Here is a 24,116-nt window from a genome sequence, read left to right as displayed (position 1 = left end):
TGCTAGCATATATATATATATATATATATATATATATATATATATATATATATAAAACTGCAAACAGATGCATTTGTCTCCCTTGTAATTCATTCACTTAAAATATAATGGATATTGACAGGAATGGAGACAGCCTATGGTATGTGTGATAGTCTCAGGATTTGTCAAAGTTAGAAGTTCCATTTTGCAATAACACAAGATCAGATTTAAATTACAATTCCCATATTTTTTACATTTTCAATCCCCTCCCCCCTAAAAAATAATTCTTATAGACAATATGTGTTAATGTCATTCCTATTGTTATCAAGTTAAGATATTTACTATGTATAAACATGGGATATACAGCTAATATATGATATTAGTACAATACCGCACTATATATATATATATATATATATATATATATATATATATATACATGTATTTTTTTTTTTTTACAAAAGAAGGATTCTTAATGCTTTATTTGGGTCTTTTGTCGGTTTACTTTTTGTGGAGTATATTCTGCCTAATGGACATCAGTAGAATAATCAAAGATGTCTGAAAATGTAGTTTTAATGCTCGGCTAGGTAAGACCAGCAATACGTATAATGCATTGCACTGATGCAAGAAGCAATACCGTTCTGCACAAAACATTAGCTTTATTGTATTTTGTGTTATTGGGCAATAAAGCTTCTGCACTCCCAAGTGTTTTGTCTGAAATTGATAATACTTTTAAAGAAACACTCTAATTTTAAACATTTATATTGTATCTTTAACATCAGATGTGTTTCTTTAGACCTCTAGATTACTAACCCCATGTGCTTTAAAAAAAAAAAAAGGACAAATAAAAAACCAAAAAAAAAAACCTCATAAAAATAAAAATAAAGAAAACTTACATGTAATGTGTAATTTAGAGCCAGGACCTTCTCCCCTCTGCAGCCCAATCCATCTTATGTGAAATCAGTCATAATGATCGCTGTCCAATCAGATGCTTCTCATAGAGAAGTATTAATGACACAAGGCACATGAACAGTTTAACAGAGAAATAAGAGGGATTTGTCTATGAAATGGAGAGGAAGTGACTTACTATTATAAGAAGTGACAAGTGTCATGGACACAGCTTTGAAGAAAAAGTACTATTTAATGGAAAAAATGTGGTCAAATAATACAGGTAGAAGACAGTCTTTGAAAAGTAACAAATCAAAGAACACGGTGTAATTAATATCAAGAAAGTTAAGTGGGCAGCAACATACATATACAAGCGACTTAATTTGAGTGTGAGCTCACGATATAGAATGCATGTGCGCTCCTAAATAAACTGTAAAAATAACCAAAATTTATACAAATATAAATATATTTATTACTAAATAGTAAATCAATAAATAGCTAGATAGATCTATAATTGATTGGTAATAACAGGATAGAATAAATGAAAAATGGTACAAATCCTAATGATAAAGGATATCACAGTAGGTGTTCCACACACCAAAAACTTTTTATACAATATAGTATGATATAATGTAGCTATCTAGAAATGCAAAAAACACACAATGATATAAAAATAAAACAAAATATAAATGAGAGAACTCAATAAAAGTACCTTACCTCGGTGGGGGCCCCCACCGAGGTGTAAGCAAGAGGAGTACTGAGGAGCAGGACGAGATCCGACGTGTGAGGTGTGTAGTGCTAAACCGCGGTCGGTATCTTCTAAAAAGACCGCGGTAAGTAGAAAAAGCACTCCAACGGAGAACACGTTGCACCGCGGTCGGTGCCTTCAAAAAAGACCGCGGTGTACGGAGACCGGCCACCAGCAAAACACGCTTCAAGTTGGTGCTCACGGGGAATCCTGCACCCGACCTCCTCCTGCAACAGCTGATCAGGGTGTCGGACTAACAGCTGCGGCTTATCGACGCGTTTCGTCCCGCCCACGGGACTTTCTCAAGATACAGAAACAGCCACAGTTCGAACTTTAAATACACCCATCAATTAGCTATTAAATATAAGACCAGTAAACAAATAAAATTGAATAAAAATAACAACGAAAATAATAAGTCAAGCTACCCATAGAGTACACAAAGAAAAAGAGTGAGCCCCTGAAACATCCATATACACACATATCTTTTTTATATAAAAGGCAAAAATGTAACAATAAACACCTATAATACAGAACCCATGTAATTTAAAGGGACAGATACTGTTAATGTATATAAATGTTAATAAGCTTAAAAAGCGGTCTAAAATCACCAGTGCTTATGGTATGTAATATATCTCATGATATTTACACAAAAAATATATCTGTACAAAACCAAAGAACCGACATAGAAATATGCAGATATAAACAAACAGACGAACCAAATAATAAAAACCTTAGAATAAATCTGACTCTTCATAGAAGACACAGAAGAAAGGTATAAGCCCCTAAAATATCTATCTTTTCGAAAAGGGCCTCAGGAGCTTCTATCTTTGTTCCCGGTCCTCCGCTTTTTAAATTCCGCCGGTACAGGCATCTTCATTGAGGCTCACACATGCGGGAGTCACACTGAATGTGATACCATACCTCATGGCGCCCAGACGGCCCCTCATGCGCGGGCATCCAAGCTGGAGTGCAGAAAACACCTTATTGACCATTTACACAGTTGCAGATCTGAACGATAAAAACTAGAATCGCTCACAGTCACTGCAAACTGCATTCACAAGTGCTTACATAATACAATACAATATTAATATAAAACATCCAACAGTGTGTGAATTTGACTATGTATCAATTCTATTTTATTAAAATGTATGCATGTATTCAGTCAATTCACACACCATCAAGGACTAGCATCAAGAAATCATCTCCTCAAAGTTGGTAATTATAATTTTATAGTGATTGTGGTGCCCTGTTATTGTTTATAGCTATTTTCTATTTGCATTGTTTCTTTGTATATAAGGGGATGGGAGTGACCCTGGGACAGAGGCTAGCCTGCACTAATTTTTACTGTGTGCTCCATCCATCTATATATATATATATATATATATATATATATATATATATATTGCACTTACACAACACTCACCTACATTCACTTACATTGACACTACAGACGACTTAACCCATGCTTTAATATACACAACAACAATCCACACACACATACTTTATCAAACATACTCACAGTGCATACAACTAAACCCCTGCATTCAGATAAACAGCCCTGTACACAAATACACTCCAAAATGTACACTCAGAAAACCTACAATGACATTCCTAAAACGTACATTACAGCATTCACACACACACTCTTCCTCTCTGGCCTTCTGATTTTACTTCACCACGTAATCAATTGAGAGGTCATAATTCCTCATAGCAGCATATACAGTAATGATGCTTAAGGCCCATTTTGGCTGCAATTTCCTTTTCAATATACAGTACTTAAAAGTGGGAAAAATTAATGCTGGTTCCAAAGTAGGGGATGAGATCTAATTCCCAGTTGCAATTACTATAAATTAATTTCATGGAAGTGTGTGAACTACACTTGCACAGTTCTCAATTTGAAAGGTCCAGTTCCAATTATCAATGTAATTAACAATGCTAAAAAGCCAAATAATCTCTTAAGCAATGTATTTTTTCTGCAGTGGCAGCAGCCCTGCTTAACTAAGTACGTACAATTTCTGGTTATTAAATGGAAATCGGTCAGTGGACTGCAGCTGAACCTAAGTTCATAATTCAAAGTTCTCAGTACATTTACACAGAGCCCTAAAGATATTTATTAGTGTAATTACTAATGCTTAAAACATATAATGGCCATCACGCCTTGCTATTACTGGAGGCCAATAGAATACTGTGTCATTAGCAGCTTAGGTTAAGTAAATGGATGTCCTTTATGACTACAACACCCAGAGCCATAGAGCAAAGAAATGGAAATAGATATGACAATAAGAGATGGAAATAATTAGACCTTGTTTTGCTTGCTTTTTAGGTAATAAAAGAAAAAATACTTTGTAGATCGATTTCTGCACTTGCGTCAAACATTTTTACTGTGAAGGGCGAGAAATACAGATAAGCACATTTGTGCAAATTAGTGATTTGTATCCACGTCACTATTTCAGCAATACAAGATATAATGGTGAAATAGAGTACAATAATATACGAAACGATATAGCTAGTTTTTGATAGTCTTCCAAAATGAGCAGGAGATTACATGTGTAAAAAGTTGAATTTGTTACCAAAAAAATGTGTGAAAACAAGCCTAAAATGTATGAAAACAAGCATAAAACGCCAACTCGCTAACTTTTCTCTATTTCAGGAAATACTGACGAATGCCACTTTTTTTGCATCCTGTGGGAATTTCCTTGCAGCAAAAATGGGAATTAGAAAATAAAAACGTAACTCATTTCATCTATAGCCAATCAGGGGGAAATTTGCCCTGTAAAGTTTTGCAGACATTTTTGGGAGGAAGAAGTGAAAAGTCAATGTACAGATGTGAAGATTCAGCAAAATAGTAATGGCTAGTAATCCCCAGAGTGTAGCTGGTTTAAGTGAAATACACTTAAAAATTCAATGCATGACTGACATAATTCAAATAATACCTCAGAGAGGAAGATCAGCGGGGACTTAAAGATGAACACCAAGGAAATAAACCACATTATAAAACACAAAAAATCACCTATAACCTATATTAACATTATGTTATTCATGCAATGCTTGGGTTTTCTTTAAATATATTAAAGGTTTAGTGATTTATGTTACAAGACAGTTCTGTCAGGGCACTTTTTGTCCTATTTGGAAGTGGAGAAAAGAGCATTGCTTAAATGAACACCATAGTATCCGGAATACAAACATGTATACCTGACACTATGGTCCCTTAGTGGCCCGTCCACATCAAGTAAAAAGGTGATTCTGTTCACTTTTTCTCCAACGCTCAGTGCGTCTCATCGTGGCTGGCCCCGCCTCCATGACTGTAATTATCAATGCTGATGATCTCAGCCAATCCAGTGCTTTCCCATAGGAAAACATTGGTAGGCTATTGCGCATGCACTGCAAATTGTCCCGCTGCGTCAATTAGCAACTACTGAAGAGACCATCTGACAGAAATAATGCAGACTTTCGTCACACATGCACATTAGCCTCCCAAAGCATTGCATTGGTGAGATCATCAACAATGATAATCTCAGCCAAAAATATAGAGCTACAGAAATGAGACTGGCATGGTGAAGGTAAAAATATAAGTAAATATTCTTTTCTAACCTCGGCGTGGATGACACGGTTACCTAAAGAGTAGGGAACTACAGAGTTAGGAATACATATTTATATTCATGACATTATGGTGTTCCTTTAACAGGGATGCAAGTTGGAGGCACTCAGTTCCAGTACTGAATTTCTAAATTTGTATTTTTCTGATCTCAAGAACATATATTTGTTAAATATAGGGGATATATCATAAACAAAATCTTAAAATCCTGTGAAGTGACAGTTGAGACAGGCCAAACTAATCTGGTCATTGTCCCTCACATTAAGGTTACCTTGACCTCACCCCATGCCGAGATCAGCCTCTTATCCAACATTCTTCTCAAAACGAACAACCTCAGTACAAAACGTAATCAAAGCAATAACATTCCTCATTACATCAGCTCTCAAACATGTCATAAGAAACCTCTAAATACTTTGTATCCTGCTGTCCTGTCTGTATGCCTTGGCAGTGGGAACAAGAACCGTAGCCATGAAAAGTTGAGGTAAAATTTCTATTAAGTAGAGTATGTACATAGATCTTCCTACTGCTTTTATCTGCCATTCCTCTGGATTCCCAGAAAGATGGTTAATCCCCTGCAGCAATTTAGTCAGCCTTGTAATCAGAAACAACCATGTCACCAGTTTCTGATCTCTCCCCCAACCCCATGACTTGATAACATTTCTGTGCAGGTTCAACTTAAGCCAGAGTTTGTGGCTGCTTTTAATTGTCAGGTCTGTGCTCTTTTAACCTCATCAAGGAGAGGTTATTCATGGCCTTCGGCGATAATCTTACTCCTATTTTTCCAGTCTCAATCTACTTGCAGTGTGTGTTCTACCGCAGTGGGTAGAGAAATGTATAGATTTATGATGGATGTGTCCATAGATTCCACTAATGATGCATTTTCCTGTTTATTTGTTTTTGCAGGAACATAAATAATCTTAGGGGAAAAGCAGGATATTGGTTTGTACAGCCCGATCTACTGTGTTATTATATTAAAGTGTATTACAAAAGCAAAGTTCAACACCGTATTGGGGTTTTCTTTAATGCCAATGAATTAAAATATGTATTGTTAAGGGGAGCTTGAGTCCCATGCATAATTGAAAGACTGAAGGATGTATTTATTGAGGACGGGATAAGGGAATTGCACTTTTTCTGCAGTAATACAGGACATCATTTGTGATTTTCTTGCTGAGACTGCTAATGAAACACACAGTGCTGTCTTATATACCCAGTTCTAATTCACAAACATCAACAGACCTACTGCACCGATATTCCCCTTCCTTTCACATTGTTTTGTATTTTTACATCAAAGCTCAAGTCTACCTCTTATACACCACATGTGACTGAGAAACCACCTAGCTGATTAGCAGTTTGACTTGCAGCAATCTTCTGTTCTTTATAGAAAAAGACACTATTAACCATTTCTAAACAAAGCTTTGCTTCACCCTCTGTCTATCGGACTATAATAAAAGTAAAAAAATAAAATACAAAATGCAGTGACAACAGGTTCCACGTACAGGTTATGGTTCAAGCAACTTCACCTTCTCACAGTACTCTGTTGGTGGTAGCTGTGGTGGTACACAACCATTCAACTTCACTTTAAGGCATTCGATAGAAAAACTATGCTTTTATCTGCATGTGTAAACAGCTATGTGGCCATGCACACCTTCAAATAACAATTTGTGATTGCTGCAGTATTTATGGAATATACTTATCACTCCCGTTGAGAACACTAAAGGGGTTTGCTTTGAGACATCCTGGCCTCTACCTCATTCCTGAAAAAGCTGTAAAGTTTCAGCATGGAGGAAAATAAGATTTTTTTTAGCTGTCTTACTTTTATTTGTTTGCATCTTTTTTAATACATTATTGCCATTTTGACTTAAAAAGTAGTGGATCAACTCCTGCCTCTTTGACATTATGAAGGCAACCCTGTATTCCTAACGCTATACTGATATCTTCTTTATTTAGAGTCACGGCCACCTCTAGCTCTAAATCTCAATAGAAAAGGGTATTACTTACCCTGCAGCCATTCTACCTGCCTCCTGTGACATCATGCCAATGCATTTAAAGTCCAATCCAATGCTCCTTATAGTAGAGCACTGGTGACATCAAGTACACATGTGCGGCCAGCTCTGCACTCCTCAAAGGAAATGGAGGCCAGCTGTGAGAACCAGGTTTGACTCGGTTCTCACAGCTGAAGAGCCTCTAGTGGCTGTCAGAAAATCAGCCACTAGAGGTGTGTAAATGACAATGTTTTACATTAAAGGGTTAAAACTTTAGTGCAATAGTAAAGGACCACTGCACCCATGCCGCATCATTGAGCTGAAGTGGTCTGGGTGCCTACAGTGAATATTTTCAGAGTGTAGTGTTCTACACTAAGCTAAAAATGTTTTGTATGTCAATCATCTAATATCATACAAATAAAGCTCAGTAAAATGACCAATATGTTTAAATTGTAATTATTACCAATATGTTTCAATCAGCTGGCATGATAAAGATCTGTTTTGACTGCGTTTTTTATATTCTGCACTCCCAGATGTAAGGAATCATACAAAGGTTTGTACCATCACCCAAGTGTTCACTTTATTTTATAAATGGACATATTTTTAATTAATATGCCATAAGTACAATAAAATCAGTATCAGAAATGCACCCCTGGTACCACATGCCCTAGTCTATTATGTATTTATTTAGATCAGTATAATTTCGATATTCTGTCCTTTGCAGCTTTAGTAAATATGAGGTGAGGCCAATGTTTAAAAGCTCAGTTTAAAACAGTTTGAACATACACCCTAGCAGACATATTTGCATTGATTTAAAGATATACATCAGTGAATAAAAGAATGAGTGCCCTTTCTATCCTAATTTGAAAAGAGAGATGCTTGCTCTATTTCCTGATGTAAGTTCCACTTCAGAGTAACTGTTTTTATTCATCCTTCAAAAGAGCATCAGAATCCCGTCCATATGCCCTCTTTCATGACATCTATTATAATATGTAATGCCTGAGATTATACATGAGATTTCTAGACCATATCCAGGGTAAAAAAAAACTAGTTTAATAATAGCAAATGCATACACTCTGGGATCAACTGAAAAGTAATGCATGTCCACTCAAATCAAGCATTTGTAATATTAAAAATTGCAAAATGATCATAGATAATGCAGGGGTAACTGTTACTATATATATATATATATATATATATATATATAATATATACAAGGTTGACGTGAGCTAAAAATAATACACAAAGACTATTTTATCAGGATGCTTTTGTTTTTGTTATGTAGATGCCAGATTAATCATTTAAAGTTATGACTATGAAGCGTAACCTTTTTTAGTACTGACTTTTTAATCTACATCCAGATGATCTCTCAGCACATACTGTCTGTGTCTATCAAAAAGCAACAGAAAGCAAGGCATGTCTGATTGTGGCTCTGAATAGTCTGCCTGCCTCCGTGTCAATCAGGAAAACATTTCTTATCTGTATCCAAAATGATGAAACCACGCGGGTAATATCCAAAGCAATGTTCACTCACCCATTTCAAGCATATCACATTTTCAACAGCCTCTCTCACAAGTGGAACGCACTCACCTATTCCTGCTCTAAATCTGCTGCGCTCTATTCTAGAATTCTTGCCTGTTTGACAACAATAACTTCCCTTCTGCATTCAAGGGAACAGAGCAAACAAACCAGGCCATTCACGAGTCAAGGGCATGAGACCAGTATCTATATAGAGAATTACTTTTTACTCTTCTTGGCTCACATCGGCGATAATGAGCTTACACTAGGTGCCCCTTGCAGAGTGATGGAGACATAGAAACACTAAGTGATCCATCTGGTCCTCCTGCTCCCTGTGCTACGATCACACTATTAATCCATGTGTCTCATTCTCAAGGTATTCAAGCATCTATCACAATTGATTGTAAATTCACCAGCTGTACATCACACACACTTGGGACCTGTTTGGTTTTCAACATACCTTATGCAAAGATGAACTGTAGATATAATAAAGAACTGTAGCCATAATAACGCTACTATTTTTTTAATAAAAATAATAATAATAGCATTTTAAGTAAAATATGATAATGATTCACCAGGGGTGCCCAAAAAGTAGATCCCCCAGATGTTTAAAACTACAGCTTGGATTATGATTTGTCATTCTAAAGGCATGCAAAGCATTATGGGAGCTGTGGTTCTACAACATCTGGGGATCTGCCTTTTGGGCACCCCGATGTATACAAAATCAGGTTTATCCGATATGAAAAGCTTAAACCAAGCTTGTGTGTATAGATACATCATTGCAGACAGCTTTCTGGCCACCTTGATAAAAACAAAACCTACTGTGACAATTGGGCCCTTTGTGGTTACACTAAGTCAACAAATATTGGCTGGGATGACCTCAGTTCTGCTCTTGTCCCTGTTCGCACAAACCATGGCAGTAGAGAAGTTACTCTTGAACACACATAAGCTTACAGGTTGTATAATTATACGTACATTCAGTGGAGATAAGAGAAGTTAGTAGAACATTGAATGCTATCGATATAGAAAATGTTTTCTTTCTTGTTCATCTACTAGACTCATCACATGTTAATGGACTACCAGCATGTCATGTAATCTCACTGTCTCTATCACCATACCTTAATTGAGAAATAATGTGCCATCATTCTACTATATTAAAGAAAGAAGTTTTAGTACACGCTTACACTGTTTATAAGATATATTTAGTTTTTTTTTCGTTTTTCTTTTACATTTTTTGGTAATAAAAGCATAGTGATTTCAACGTACACTTTTCTAAAACAAAATGTCAGCATATAAAAATGAGACAGCACAAAGAGATAAACCGATAGATAGAGAGAGACAGACAGACAAACAAAAATAAATATATAGTTAGATAGATAGATAGATAGATAGATAGATAGATAGATAGATAGATAGATAGATAGATAGATAGATAGATAGATAAAAAATTGAGTGTGAAAAGGGTGTTTTGTGTTGCAGGATTCAGATATTATTAGGAAAAGAAAAGCTGAAGCTGAGTTTGCAAAACTAAACATTTTATCAGTTCAGCTGATATAGGGGTATGCAAGCTCTGCTATTAATGATGCTGTTGACTACATCACCCATTATGCATCACAGGAGATCTACCTTGCAACATCCTCAATAGCAGAGGTTGATGCTAATGTATAAGTGCAGTATAACAACCAACACACTTAATAAACAGAAGTCACCTTGTATAGTAAAACAACCCACATGTGCTCTTCTCTTTACACTGTACTAACATAAGCCTGAGAGTGTGCATGGTTCTCATTATCTATCATTTGTTATAATAATTAACATTTTAAGTAAAACTGTCTCTCTTAAAAATAAGTACATCATTCTAATGTGTAAACAGCATGTATTAGTAAATTAGCCCACTCTTGCACAAGAACATATATACAAGCCAATCCTCAACAATCTCTAAAAGCCTATCTTGCTTAGTTCAGCTGATTAAAAAAAAAAAAAAAAAATCTAAGCATTTTTCCAGGAACCATAAAACAGCTTCCTCACAAGCATTAACAAAGCTGCTCATCTTCATTATTTTCTGTGCATGATACTCCCACACGCTGGAGCAACCTGCTTCCAGTCACAGTTCTGCCAGAGTTCTAATAGACTAGGGCAATAGATTTTGTTTAAATGTATGATGTGCGCAAATAAAGCTATGAAAGACTGAATGCCAAATCTTTAATTAATTTGTTCGCCAACACAAGTGGGTATCTGAACAACATGTATTTTGGATCACTATAACATTGCCTACATATATTCAAATAGTTTAAGTTGCAATCAAAGTACACATTTTAATTATCTGGACTTTATCAGCATTTCTCTCTGTAAACCTTGAAGATTCAAGAGTATGATTTGATATCTTTTTCAATGACCTTTGCCAAGGCTGGAGATAAAGACAGATGATGAAGGCTTTTTGTCTGACATCTTTGAGATTATCCAGTGCCTTTTTTCAAAGAGTGGGGGTCATAAAACTATAAACCCCACATTCACAAGTCTAAATAGTACAAGATTAATTGGGCACAGTACAAAAATCATTTTAAATTCTAAATACATTTTGCAACATCTGAACACGTAATAAGGTCATTACACTAAGTAAACAGATGTTAATTATTTTTCTCTAATTATGTATACTTGAAATCTTATGATTTAATCATTACAAGAGGTGGATGTGTAGCATCGCTTCAGATAGGTATAGAACAAGAAAAAACAATGACAGCCTTATATTTCCCGCAACTTCTTTTTACTTATGGATTGTAAGCAATTAGAGGCAAGGCCCCGCTTCACTTCTCATATATCCCATTATCTCCTGTACCTTGCTGTGGAATATGCTGCTATCATTTAAAACCTCCTTGTATTGTGCTGTGGAATATTTTGGTATTTAAAATCAATCAGTCAATGAGACCCATGAGACTAGTATCTCCTGTAACTGACTCTTGAGTTTTCCTTTTTATTATACATTAATAAACATCAAGGGTTTCGAGTAATTTAGTCCTGTATAATTAGTGATATCTTATCAGCTATCTAGATGTTATTTACCGGTCATCAGCAACAAAACATAGAGCAAAATACTTCGACTTTTCCTTAAAGATTGGCAGTTCTACATTACTGATGTATTATTTTATAACAGCAACAACAGCTTGTTCATGTTTTTTATGTTATTATATCGGTGACTTTTGTCAATAGAGAAATGCAACCTCTGTTGTAGGCATTTACTTTTGTTCACACGTGAAATGAAAATTTCAGGTAATCTGTCAAATAAAATAGGTACCGGTAATAGGGGAGTGTGAAACCCCTCTAAAATGTTCCAACAATATTCTCACCATGGAGATATTCACAGTTTGGGAAATTGGAAAAAATTATTTATTCAGATATTTTACATTTTCGACCAAAATGAGCAAACTGAAAAAACATGTCTAAATCAGAGGTACTTCCAATTCCTCAGTTCTCCCAATTCCTAAATCAGAGAATAAACCTCTATATATCAAAATTCACTAAATACAAGTTCTGGTCGTTTGCCAATCAACTTAAAGGCACAATAGCTGTGACAGATGAAAAAATAGCATAACAAAAACCATAATCTCCGGTCTGGCTGATTGTTTTGTTTTAACTATGTAATATTCTCTCGTTTTGCTATTATGACCTTAAAATGTTTAAACTTATTTGGGAAGGGCCTTCCTCGTATCCCCTTTCTATAATTGTAAAGTACTGCATAATATATTAGCGCTATATAAATATTAACATCAATAAGGATTACTCCAGTCTGTTAGCTCACTGTTTAGTCAAAAGACGTTTCAGTTTTTCCCAATGGTCACAAACACATGTTTATGAAGAACACTTAAACTGTGCTTTTTTTCCCTTTTTTTTTTTCTCTTCTATTGCTGGTGGATCTCCGGCCCTCATTGAATACAAATAGCTGCAATAATTGGTGCTATCCTAACATTCTCAAGAATGTTGGGTGGATATTGAATGTACTTGATAAATAATATACATTTAAACCCACATGCTCAGGCAGAGAAGAAATATGTGCTCCGCTTGCCTTGTCTACTCTCTTCGCAAAGTAGTAATCCCTTTATCTCTTCCCTGATTGTCTTTATTGATCTTATTTCCCACCAGCCCATCTTGGCTAGAGTATATCATTTTATCTAAAAAGGAAACCTACTGGAAAATCTCAGGAGCAAAAATCACTAGGGCTTCCTCAAATCTCACAGCTATTTATATGTTTCATTATCTAATTATCCAACCCATCCCCCTACATTCTTTAAAACTGTAATAGATGGAGTTTGGGGGTTATATAGTGTGTTCCGGAAACCTACTAGAAATTATTTTTAAACATGTTAAAATACATTGAAAATAGATAATCATTGTCCATTACTTTAACCCTATGCATTCTGTGTAGGAGCATACATGTACTTGTTCTTACAAGAAAGGATTCAAGTTTTTAGGCAAACAATTCTTCAGGCCTTAGTACACATGGGTTTTTATTACTTTTTGTGTATAAAAATATATTTTGACCAGCATCCATTTTACCAGTTTCAAAGCCTTTGTTTTTCCAAAATCAATTATGTCTTATAGAAGTCCATGATACAAGCTATAAATGACTGCACATCCTTCCAGCAGTCTACGGGGTTAACAGCAACTTTAGAATCTTGAACAGTAGCATGGTGTGGAGTTACCATGCATGTTTCTGTGATATTACTGCAAGAAGACATGTAGGTGCAGATCTCCAATAAGTGAGAATTGCTGTGATCTCCACAATGATTAAAGTGCTCAGTGTCTCGGAGTAGCAGTTTGTCTCCCCCTCCTAGTTCCCATCTAGTATTGCCAGTGTCTTACATAAAATCCAACTGATGCACTTTGCTGCAGTAAATCAGATGTGATCAATGGTTGCATATCAGGATTTAAAAACTTCTCGTAAATAAAAAAAATAAAAAAACAGGGAGGCGGTCTATTTACTAAACAGTTTCCAGTGGTTTCCAGTGGTTTGAGTGAAAACAAACTTGAAATATTTAGGGATTAAAAAAAAAAAAGAAATGGAAAAAGAAATCAACCCATCCATTTTTTTCCCCAAATATGCCTTGTCCCCCTAAATGTTGCAATCGGGTTGGAAGCACATTTACAACTCAATACTTGGTAAGAAGCCCCTATAAGCTACCTTTTAAGTGATGCTGAGGTACAGGGCTGGTTTAGATATCCAACAGGAAGTCTGGAAATCTACAGGGTCAGGGGGTTAAAGGGATAGAGATACACGATTACTAACACGATACAGTGTAACAGTCACTTCAGCTAATGATGTTAATATGCATCTCGTTTAGTTCATTCACAGACTCTCCTGGAGGGGTAGCACAGAGACTCAGACACTCACATTATAAGCAGGCATGTTTGGGTGCAGGCTATAGACAGGGAATGGTACCATATAGTGTACCTCACAAATTGACATAGATAAACTATATGTATAATAATATATACGATATATATATATATATATATATATATATATATATATATATATATATATATATATATAAATAATTATATGTATATAGTCATATCTTTATGTAAATATACATAGTAAATAGAAGAGTTTAGTTTGTAGCAATACCTAAAAGCCATTAATTACAGTAGCAATGTGTATACCTAGTCAGTATAGGCACTGGGGATACATTGCATTACAGAGAACACATCCCCAGTCTGACGGCTACCTGTACACAAAGTGCGTAATAATCACAATAACCAGACTTAGGTGTCTCTCGTGTCGCCTCGGACACTTTAGGGATGTCGGGTGACTGGTATACAGTCCGGGTAGTATATCGCCCTGCCCTGTGTTTCGCACACCGCTCCATAAACACAGCAACCCAATCACCCCCCTGGCTCTCCTGTATCATTACAGCGAGTTCCTCTACATCCTCACTTCATTCCACACAGCACTGGGACTCACTAAGGGAACTCAGCATCACTTCACACCGCACCCCAACAGCCCCCCAAACCATAACAACTACCTCATGAACCCCACGTCACTGATGGTGGAGCTCCCAGGGGAGCAGGGCTGATGGATGCTCCATAAAAAGAAGGCCATCCAGTGTTTCATAATGAAAATATTAATATGGGGTAATTGCTGACCAATAGCACTAGTTTAGTGTTAGTTATCCTTTCTTATTTGTGTTTGAATCATGCTCCTCTAAGATCTCTTACCTTGAGCTGCAAAGGTGCTGCTGGCGCTCAGTAAAGCCAGGGCAGGTAGGAAACACATTTGCAGGATGTACCCCAGTCCCAGACTACAGCTTGCTGTTTCCAGACCCTTCCCCATGGTATGAGAAGGCACTAGGATGGCCTCGGTACAGCTGGATAAAACTCCACTTCAGAGGTGCACAAGGCTGCCAAGTAGTTACAGAAACACTTTGAAGCGCATTTATTTCCTGCGAGATAGACCCTGTGTCCCCCAAATAATGCGCCTAGCAACCAGCCTCCAGTGACTTCAGGCTCCTACTTCAGTAAATCCTTGCATGAAAAAAATAAAATAAAATCCTTTTTTGTTTTTTTGTATAAAGTGTCAGATATGATCCGATGACAAACACAGACAAGAAGCTAAAAGATCAGCGCAGAATTTCTTTTAGAACCTTGCAAAGTAGTATCTCTGATGTTGCAAATCACAATGAGCAGCCTGTTAACAGTGATGATCCATGCAGTCATTGAGTTCTGGTAGGATGGCATAGAGGAAAGCATTAATGTACAAGAGCTGTTGGAAACCAAACGCATGTGGAAGGCAAATCTGTGTCTGCCTCTGCTCTGTGTTACAAGGAGACTGAGAGAAAGTCAGCTCCTGCCACAGTGGGCTCCTTCTCCCACAGCCCTGCCTCCCTGCATTCAGCAGTTATGGAGAAAAAAACTGAACTGGATCTCAGGATCAGGGCTTACTGAGCTGTCAAGCAGTAGCTGCAAAAGCACTGTGGGCCATTAATCTTGTCAATGCACACCACAAATATACAGATCTGGTTTTCCGAAGAAGGTTTAAACATTGTATTCAGATGGGATAGATTTCTTATTTTATATGTTTGGAAAATAATGTATTCATCTTGGCTGCTTCTTTTAATTCTTTTAATTTTTTTTTTTTTTTTTTTTTAAAACACGAGTTTATATTTCTTATTTATTGTTTAATAAGCAACATCGAGTTTAAAAGAAAACAGCTTTATTAGATATAGACAGCTGTAGCAGGAAGAGGAGGAGGGCTGATCTTTTAATAATCCAACATTCAAGATTGGTGTTTTAATGTGGATTTTTATTTTCTATGAAATTCTGATTTAAAAGAAAATTTGAAAAAAAATAACTTTTTGGTGTGTGTCTGAAAACAATGGACAGCTAAAAAGCAAAAAAAAAAAAAAATGAAAAAAACAAACAAAAAACAGAAACACACACAACAATAAACAAAACAGGTAAGGTTTTTATGACATGTTTAAAGTAAATTTCTCTTCTTGCTGTGTAATTTGTTGGTGCTTTATGAATTATAACAATACTAAGAAAATGTGATGTGATGAAGATTAAGGACCCGATTTTATCAGCAAAGCTGCCTTTAGGAGAAAACTGGAAAATTGTTAATCACTCTGAGATGTTGTGGCTGTTATGAATTTTCTTTATTTGTCTGGAAATCTGAGCATGATGAGAGTTGAAACACTAAGCATTAGAAGTGACAATGGCAACCCACGCCTGGTACAGGCTAGTAAGATGTACTGCTTACAAAATACCCAGGGTGGATTATTCTATTAAAGTCTTAAATCACAATTGCAAGAGAAAAAAATCATAGTCACTAAATTATTGATGGCCCACATATGCTTTTGATATCACCATTATCCTGTTTAACAGATGATTGATTTGTGACTATTTATACAAAGCGTTCTTTAAATTTAGTGGATCTTAGAGTCATTCACTGTAAGATTTTGAGAGCTCAGCCCTTAGCAACTATTATTTTCATTGATGTACATCATATGTCATTTTTCATAGGGACTGCGGTCACTGTAGAGCATGTTGGTACCTTAGGTATACATTATATAAATATAGCAAATGATTTTGAAAGAAGATCATCTGGGAATGCATGGAGAATGGATTTGCCTATCAATTCGGATAATTTACTCCTTTGCAATATGATGTTTGCTGAAAAAATTAAATAAATAAAATGAAAACACAAATAATAGTAATTAACCCCTAAAGGACTGAGGCAGTTGTACAAGTTCAGATCAAAACAAAACGTAAACAAAACTTTGAATTTGCACTATATGTCTGTTCAACCATAATTCACATCTTTCATATTAAGTGCACCCACACTTATTATGTCATTTCATTCAGGAGAAACAGGCCTTTCATTTCACATCAAATATTTTTATATAAAAAATAATCTATTATGAATAAAAGATAAAAAAAAAATGTAGAAAATAAGAAATGTTGTTGCTTTTTTAGTTCTGCATGGCAATTTAACTGTGAATGTCATACTACTGTTAGCTGTTACTGCAATAAAGTACATGTATTTGTATTCAGTGATGTCTCATGAGTAAAACAGTACCCCCCCATGTATAGGTTTTATGGTGTTTTGGGAAGTTACAGGGTCAAATATAGCACGTTACATTTTTTGTTTATTTACATTGAAATTCGCCAGGTTGGTTATGTTGCCTTTAAGACCATATGGTAACCCAGGAATGAGAATTACCCCCATGATGGCATACCATTTGCAAAAGTAGACAACCCAAGGTATTACAAATGGGTTATGTCCAGTATTTTTTAGTAGCCACTTAGTCACAAACACTGGCCAAAGTTAGACTTCATATTTGTTTGTGTGTGAAAAATGCAAAAAACTAATTTGAAAACTAATTTTGACCAGTGTTTGGTCACTGGTGAGTGTCAACCCTCTAGCTGTAAAAGTTGCAAGACGGCAAAGTGTTATAAATAAATAAATAAATAAATAAATAAATAAATATAGACATAGATACATCTTTACATACATACTACATATGCTCTCAAGCAATAGTAGTGGAGGCAGAGAGCAATGTACCAGGCAAGAACTCAAATCATTCAAAAATGGTTTTACTCCTTGCAATGGGGTGACATGGAACTTCTGGCACCATAACAACTAAAGCAAGCTCTTCAGTGGGCAGAAAATGACAGTATGTGAACTTTAACTGACATCAATGAATTTGAAAAGCAAAGACATATATACTGTTTGACAGGGAAACATTATGAAAATAAATCTCTCATGACCGTCATTTGCCAGTTTGCCAATGGGCCTGCCCTGCTAAATGAAACAACATGATTAAATAAAATATTATGACATCATATTCCATCTCCTGGCATCACTCTGCGGCACGCGAGGGAGCTGAGCAGAGACAGCTCACTGATCAGTGCTCCCTCGCTAGCGCCTGGATTTTTAGCCGGACAACCGCCTACATGCCTGCTTCCCTTCCTGTGAAAAGCCCCGCTGGAACCCAGGTAAAAAAATAAAATCTACCCAGCACTCCCAAAGGTAGGGAGGCTGGGTGGATTTAAACAAACAAAAAAAGTAATGAGTTAATGTTTGGGGTGGTGGGGAGGGGGGCTGTCAGTGTGTGGATGTCTGTCAGTGTGTATGTGAGTGATTGTGTCTGACTGTCGGTGTGTATGTGAGTGATTGTGTGTGTCTAGCTGGCAGTGTGTATGTGAGTGATTGTGTATGTATGTCTGTCAGTGTGTATGTGAGTGATTGTGTATGTATGTCTGTCTGTGTGTATGTGAGTGATTGTGTATGTATGTCTGTCAGTATGTGAGTGAGTGATTGTGTATGTATGTCTGTCAGTGTGTATGTGAGTGATTGTGTGTGTCTGGCTGTCAGTGTGTGTTTGTCAGTGTGTATATCTGGCTGTCAGTGTGTGTATGTGAGTGTGTGTGTCTGTGAGTGTGTGTGTATGTCTGTCAGTGTGTCTGATCCCTTGCTTGCCTCGCGTCCTGGGGGGCTCAAGAGCTGGCCGGCTTGCCACTTTTGAGCACCCACCGATGCGGGCAGCGAGGGAGCATACTCACCTGAGCACTTCCTGCTCAGCTCCCTCCGCGCCGCTTAATGAATCTGGGAGCCTGAATATGATGTCAGACCGGCTCCCGGCATCACTAAGCGCCGCCAACTCAGCCTGTGCGCCCCCTGCCTGCCCGACCAGCAGCACCACTGGACAGTTAAGCAATTCACTCCAGCTCTCCCAGGGAGGCCGGGTGGATTTAAAATAAAATAAAAATAATAATTTGTAAGTGTTGGGAGAAGTGTGTATGTGTCTGTCAGTGAGTGTGTATGTGAGTGAATGTGTGTGTGTGTGTGTGGGTCAGTGAGTGTGTATGTGTCGGTCAGTGAGTGCGTGCGTCTGTCAGTGTGTGTTCAAGTAATAGTGTGTGCGTATGTCATTGTTGGTCAGTGTATATGAGAGTGTGTGTCTGTCAATGAGTGTATGCGTCTGTCAAAGTGCAGCCTTGACAGGAAGGGGTGGGGAAAATTTGAATTGGGGCGGGGGGTGCCCGAGCACCTTCCTGCCTAGGGCAGCCCAAATCCTAAACACACCACTGCGTCACATCACGCACGGCTCGCACTTCCGGGTTCGGATTGAGGGGATGATGGAGTATTGGTGAGTACATTTAATATTTCCTATATATACATTGATTGTAGGTTTACACATCGATCTTGAGGAAGACCCGAACAGGTCGAAACGTCGATCAGATGGATGTAAATTATTTGATGAATTAAAATACTACTTTATTTTACAAAGACCACAGAGTGCATCTCTACTTTAATATACTTCATATATTGCCAGCGTGGGATTGCACCAGGGCACCTATTCCATAATTATATGGACTGAAAGGGTGAGTGCCAAGATCCTTGCATGTATAAAATAAATTGTAGAAACACTTCTAACTTAAAAATGTGCACAGAAATGTATTTAACAAACCACATTTCTATTTGCTCTGAAGCAGACTTTTCGCTGACGCTCAGAGATTGCCAGTAAATGGATTGCTCGCTAGCATTGTTGCTCTGACTGCAAGAAGTAGATGGATACTGTAGTTGTGTAGACAACTGCTCCCCAACCCTCTCCTGAAGGCACACCTAACAGTTCACCTGCATGTGTTTAAAAAAAAAAAAACAAAAAAAAAAACTTGTACTTTAATTTTTTTTTTCTAAATACCATAGACACACCCCAGTAATCCCTAAATCCTAGACTGTTAGCTGCGCCGTGAGGAGAGGGTTGAGGAGCACTGGTGTAGACCATCCCTTGCAGATCTTGCCTGTTGGATGGTCCTTCCCTTGCATTAAATCTACTACTAGACTTTATCAGGAATGAGCTCCTGTAAGGTAACATCATATTATATAAAGGGTGTAAACTTCTCACTGCAGACAAAACCATACCCCTCGCTAAATGTTGTCAACGGTCTAAATTAACCATCCTCAGTTTTGATCCAGTGGGGAAGAATGCACTTGTAATTCATTCAACATGCTAAATAATTGTACCATGATAAACATCAGTAAAATAAAGTGCAATATCATTGCGCCATCTTAAAGAAACAATACATGAACCAATACTACAATAATTTTCTATTGTTGTTATGGTGCCAGGAGTGCATGGTGCCCTCCATTGTAAGTAGTCAAATGCTATAAAGATTTTACTTCTCATCTGGGGTCTGCCGGTTGCTGCTATCCTACTTCCACTACTTCAGAGAGAGAGACCCAGAAGCTCTCTGTCTAAGCTAAGTCCAGTGGTTCAAGGTTTAGTTCATTGGTTCAGAGAAATCAGTAGTGCTTAGCTCGGGAGAGCTGACTGAAACTCTCCCTGGTCTTCATTGTCAGTAATGGAAGTGAGGAGTGACACCCAGTGGAGTCTACATAATAATTCAAACCATTTTAAAATTCATGGACTACCTACAGTGAGGCATGTAGGCAGGGCCGGATTTAGATGAAAAGAGGCCCTAGGCTATTCCACTTATGAGGCCCTTTCACCTCCCATTTTTAAGTTTGTAAATTACATGAGAGACAATAAAATACATAATTACTGTGATATATATCAATATGTTAAATGAAACATGTTGTGATTGGTACTAACCTTTATAAAAAATGTGGCACGGATAATAAATTAAAAAAAGGTCAAGATGAGGAGGGGGGGTGATTGTGAGAGGGAGGGGGGTGATGAGGAGAGGGGGGTGATTGTGAGAGGGAGGGGGGTGATAAGGAGAGGGGTGTGACTAAAAAAATTACCTTAAATACCTGGTGGTCCAGTGGGGGCTGCCTGGTTGTCCGGTGGGGTCCCTGGTGGTCCGGTGGCCCTCATTTCCGGTCTGCAGCTCCACAGAGCTTCAGACCATGTATCTCGCGAGACCCAATCAGAGCGTTGCCGTGGTAACCCGCGGCAACGCTCTGATTGGGCAGTGCAGGCGAGATCCATGGTCTGCAGCTCTGCACCTTACGGAGCTGCAGACCGCCGGTCTCGGCGATCGCGGCAGGAGGGGCATTGCAGTCTGCCCCGGGCACCCCCCTAGTAAGTGGCACCCGGGGAAGACCGCCCCCCCCGCCGCCCCCTTAGTGCGCCACTGGTCATATCATATGCATAGAATTTCTCCTTATTTTCGGTTCAGTGTTTTAGTGTTCACTGTTTTTAGAATAGTGTAATTTTAATTTTGCTAACAATTTGAATGTAGGCCCCTCTTGATCTTGAGGCCCTTGGCTCAAACCTAGTTAGCCTATAGGAAAATCCTCCCCTGCATGTAGGCACTCCTGGCACTGTAAGCAATACAGCACTCTGTAGTGGTTATCGTGTTTGGAACGTTCCTCTAATAGATTTAAATAAGTGTTGACCTCAATAACTTGTTTAGAAGCCAGGTGCAGGATCCATCAAACTTAGAAAGCAAAAACCTACTTGAAAAGAAAGCAAAAACCATTGATCTCCCCTGCAGGGGACCTATTAGTTGTGCAATCCAATCTTGTTTGGAGTACAGTCTGGCTATTTCCAAAAATATACTTTAGTATAGCAAATCCCATAGCTTTGAGCATCAAAACAATTCTCATGGCAAGGAAGTAATTCCGTCTTTTAACACAAGAGGCGGAAAAGACTAACAAATAATGAAATAGTTATATTCAATTTACTTTACATAAGGATGGAAAATAAATTCTTACTTCACTAAAAATGAGTGCAGCATGTAGTATATAGAAGCTCAGGTAAGGTATGATGGTGCTGAAATATGTCATAAGGAAGTGTAAAATTAAGTTCTCAAATCACATCGGTGCAACATCACACCAGAAGGAAATCATCTGTAGGTGTCATTTTCTATTCTGTTTTTTTCTGTTCAAAGCAACTCTTGCCTTTTTTATGGTACCTCTAACTCCATGTGCACTGGCGTACATACTGTAGTTGCAGGGGTCGCAGCTGTGACCGGGCCCGTCGCTCCAGGGGGCCCGGCCGCCTTTGTATGTGTGTATCTGTCTGTATGTATGTGTGTGTGCCTGTCTGTTTGTATGTATGTGTGTGTCTTTGGATGTGTGTGCCTGTCTGTGTGTGTGTGTATGTCTGTATGTGTCTGTATGTATCTATGTCTGTGTGTCTGTCTGTCTGTATGTGTGCCTGTCTGTTTGTATGTATGTGTGTCTTGTGTGTGTGTGTCTGTATGTGTGTATGTATCTGTCTGTATGTGTGTGTGTGTGTGTTTGTCTGTCAGGGGGAGGTAGTGGGGGGAAAAAGGAGGCGGCCCACGGATCAGTTTTGCACCAAGGCCCCATGGATTGTGTGTACACCACTGTCCATGTGACCTTAGTGTCCCCCCAATTGACTCCCATCAACCTGAGCCACCACTGGACCCCAGGGAAAGTCACCCTCCTGCACCTAAAAGGTAGGAAACTGGAGGGTGACAAACATTGTGTGATTGTATGTGTGTATCTGTCTGTATGTATGTGTGTGTGCCTGTCTGTTTGTATGTATGTGTGTCGTGTGTGTGTGTGTCTGTATGTATGTATGTGTGTGTGTGTGTGTGTTTCTGTATGTGTGTGTGTCTGTATGTATGTTTGTATGTATGTGTCTTTGGATGTGTGTGCCTGTCTGTGTCTGTGTGCCTGTCTGTTTGTATGTGTGCCTGTCTGTTTGTATGTATGTATGTATGTATGTGTCCTTTTATGTATGTGTCTTGTGTGTGTGTGTGTGTGTCTGTCTGTCTGTGTATGTCTGTGTATCTGTATGTATGTGTGCCTGTTTGTTTGTATGTGTGTGTGCCTGTCTGTGTCTGTGTTTGTGTGCCTGTCTGTATGTATGTGTCTGTGTCTGTGTGTGTTTGTCTGTCTGTATGTATGTATGTGTGCCTGTCTGTTTGTATGCATGTATGTGTGTTTTGTGTGTGTCTGCATGTGTGTATGTGTCTGTATGTATCTGTCTGTATGTGTGTGTGTGTGTGTTTGTCTGTCGGGGGGAGGCAGTGGGGGGAAAAAGGAGGCGGCACACGGATCAGTTTCGCACCAAGGCCCCATGGATTGTGTGTACACCACTGTCCATGTGACCTTAGTGTCCCCCCAATTTTTTTTGTACCCAGTCCCCAGTGTTACCATGTAATTTTTAATTGATTTTGGATTCTCTTCATATCTGCCACCATCTTACTTTGACTAGTAGTGATGTATTTTTTCTGCTATCCTCTACATTTTCTCCACCCAGCACATTAGTTCTCACTCATGTCTCCTGCATAAGACTCATAAGCAAGAAGACTGGGCATATGTGACACATGCTGTAAGACACTTGAGATTTGAGGCGAAGGATGTAACAGGCAGGTAAGTAGGCTGGGAAATTTCGACTTGACAAATGAAGTGGAGTTTGCCTTAATCTGTAACTTTATCAAATTTGATCAATCTGAAGGAAATCCATATGGTAAAGTAATCCATTGAGCAAAGGTGATCTGGGTGACCTGATGCGCATGTTTGGCAAGTGCTGTGCGCATGTAAGCTTCCCCATAGGAAAGTATTGTAACTGAGTTTGACTAAGTCAGTACCACTATGACAACCACTAGAGGTGGAATTAACCCTGCAATGTAAAAAAAAAAAAACTGCAATGTTTTAAGTTGTAGGGTTAAAAGGATAGGGATGCTGCATTAGGTGGAGTGGCCTGGGTGACTTTATTTCTTTAACCCCTTAAGGACCGAACTTCTGGAATAAAAGGGAATCATGACATGTCACACATGGCATGTGTCCTTAAGGGGTTAAATTTCTATCAATGTATATATGATCTTCCCTAGCAGTAGGGTAAAATGTTACCGCCATGGTACTGTATTGTCTACCTGCAAGGAACTGTCATTTTTTTTTCAAATGAGCAAATACCCCACTTCTACCACTGAAGAATATCTGTATAAAGATTCATTGCACTGGGCA

General features: G+C 38.0%; 1 protein-coding gene across 1 annotated transcript in view; it reads right to left on the bottom strand.

Annotated features, from left to right (window-relative positions):
• The window catches only part of UNC5C (unc-5 netrin receptor C), a 346,592-nt gene extending 331,077 nt beyond the window's left edge, over positions 1-15,515 (bottom strand). Inside the window, exon 1 of the mRNA XM_063458624.1 lies at positions 14,924-15,515. Within this exon, the coding sequence (XP_063314694.1) occupies positions 14,924-15,038 (115 nt within the window). The 5' untranslated portion in view covers positions 15,039-15,515. The remainder of the gene's footprint in view (positions 1-14,923) is intronic.
• Between the last annotated feature and the right edge of the window lie 8,601 nt (positions 15,516-24,116).

The sequence above is a fragment of the Pelobates fuscus genome, chromosome 6 (assembly GCF_036172605.1).
Source record: "Pelobates fuscus isolate aPelFus1 chromosome 6, aPelFus1.pri, whole genome shotgun sequence".
Taxonomy (NCBI): Eukaryota; Metazoa; Chordata; class Amphibia; order Anura; family Pelobatidae; genus Pelobates; species Pelobates fuscus.
The sequence above is the reverse complement of the archived record's forward strand: the minus strand, read 5'-3'. Positions and strand labels throughout refer to the sequence as shown.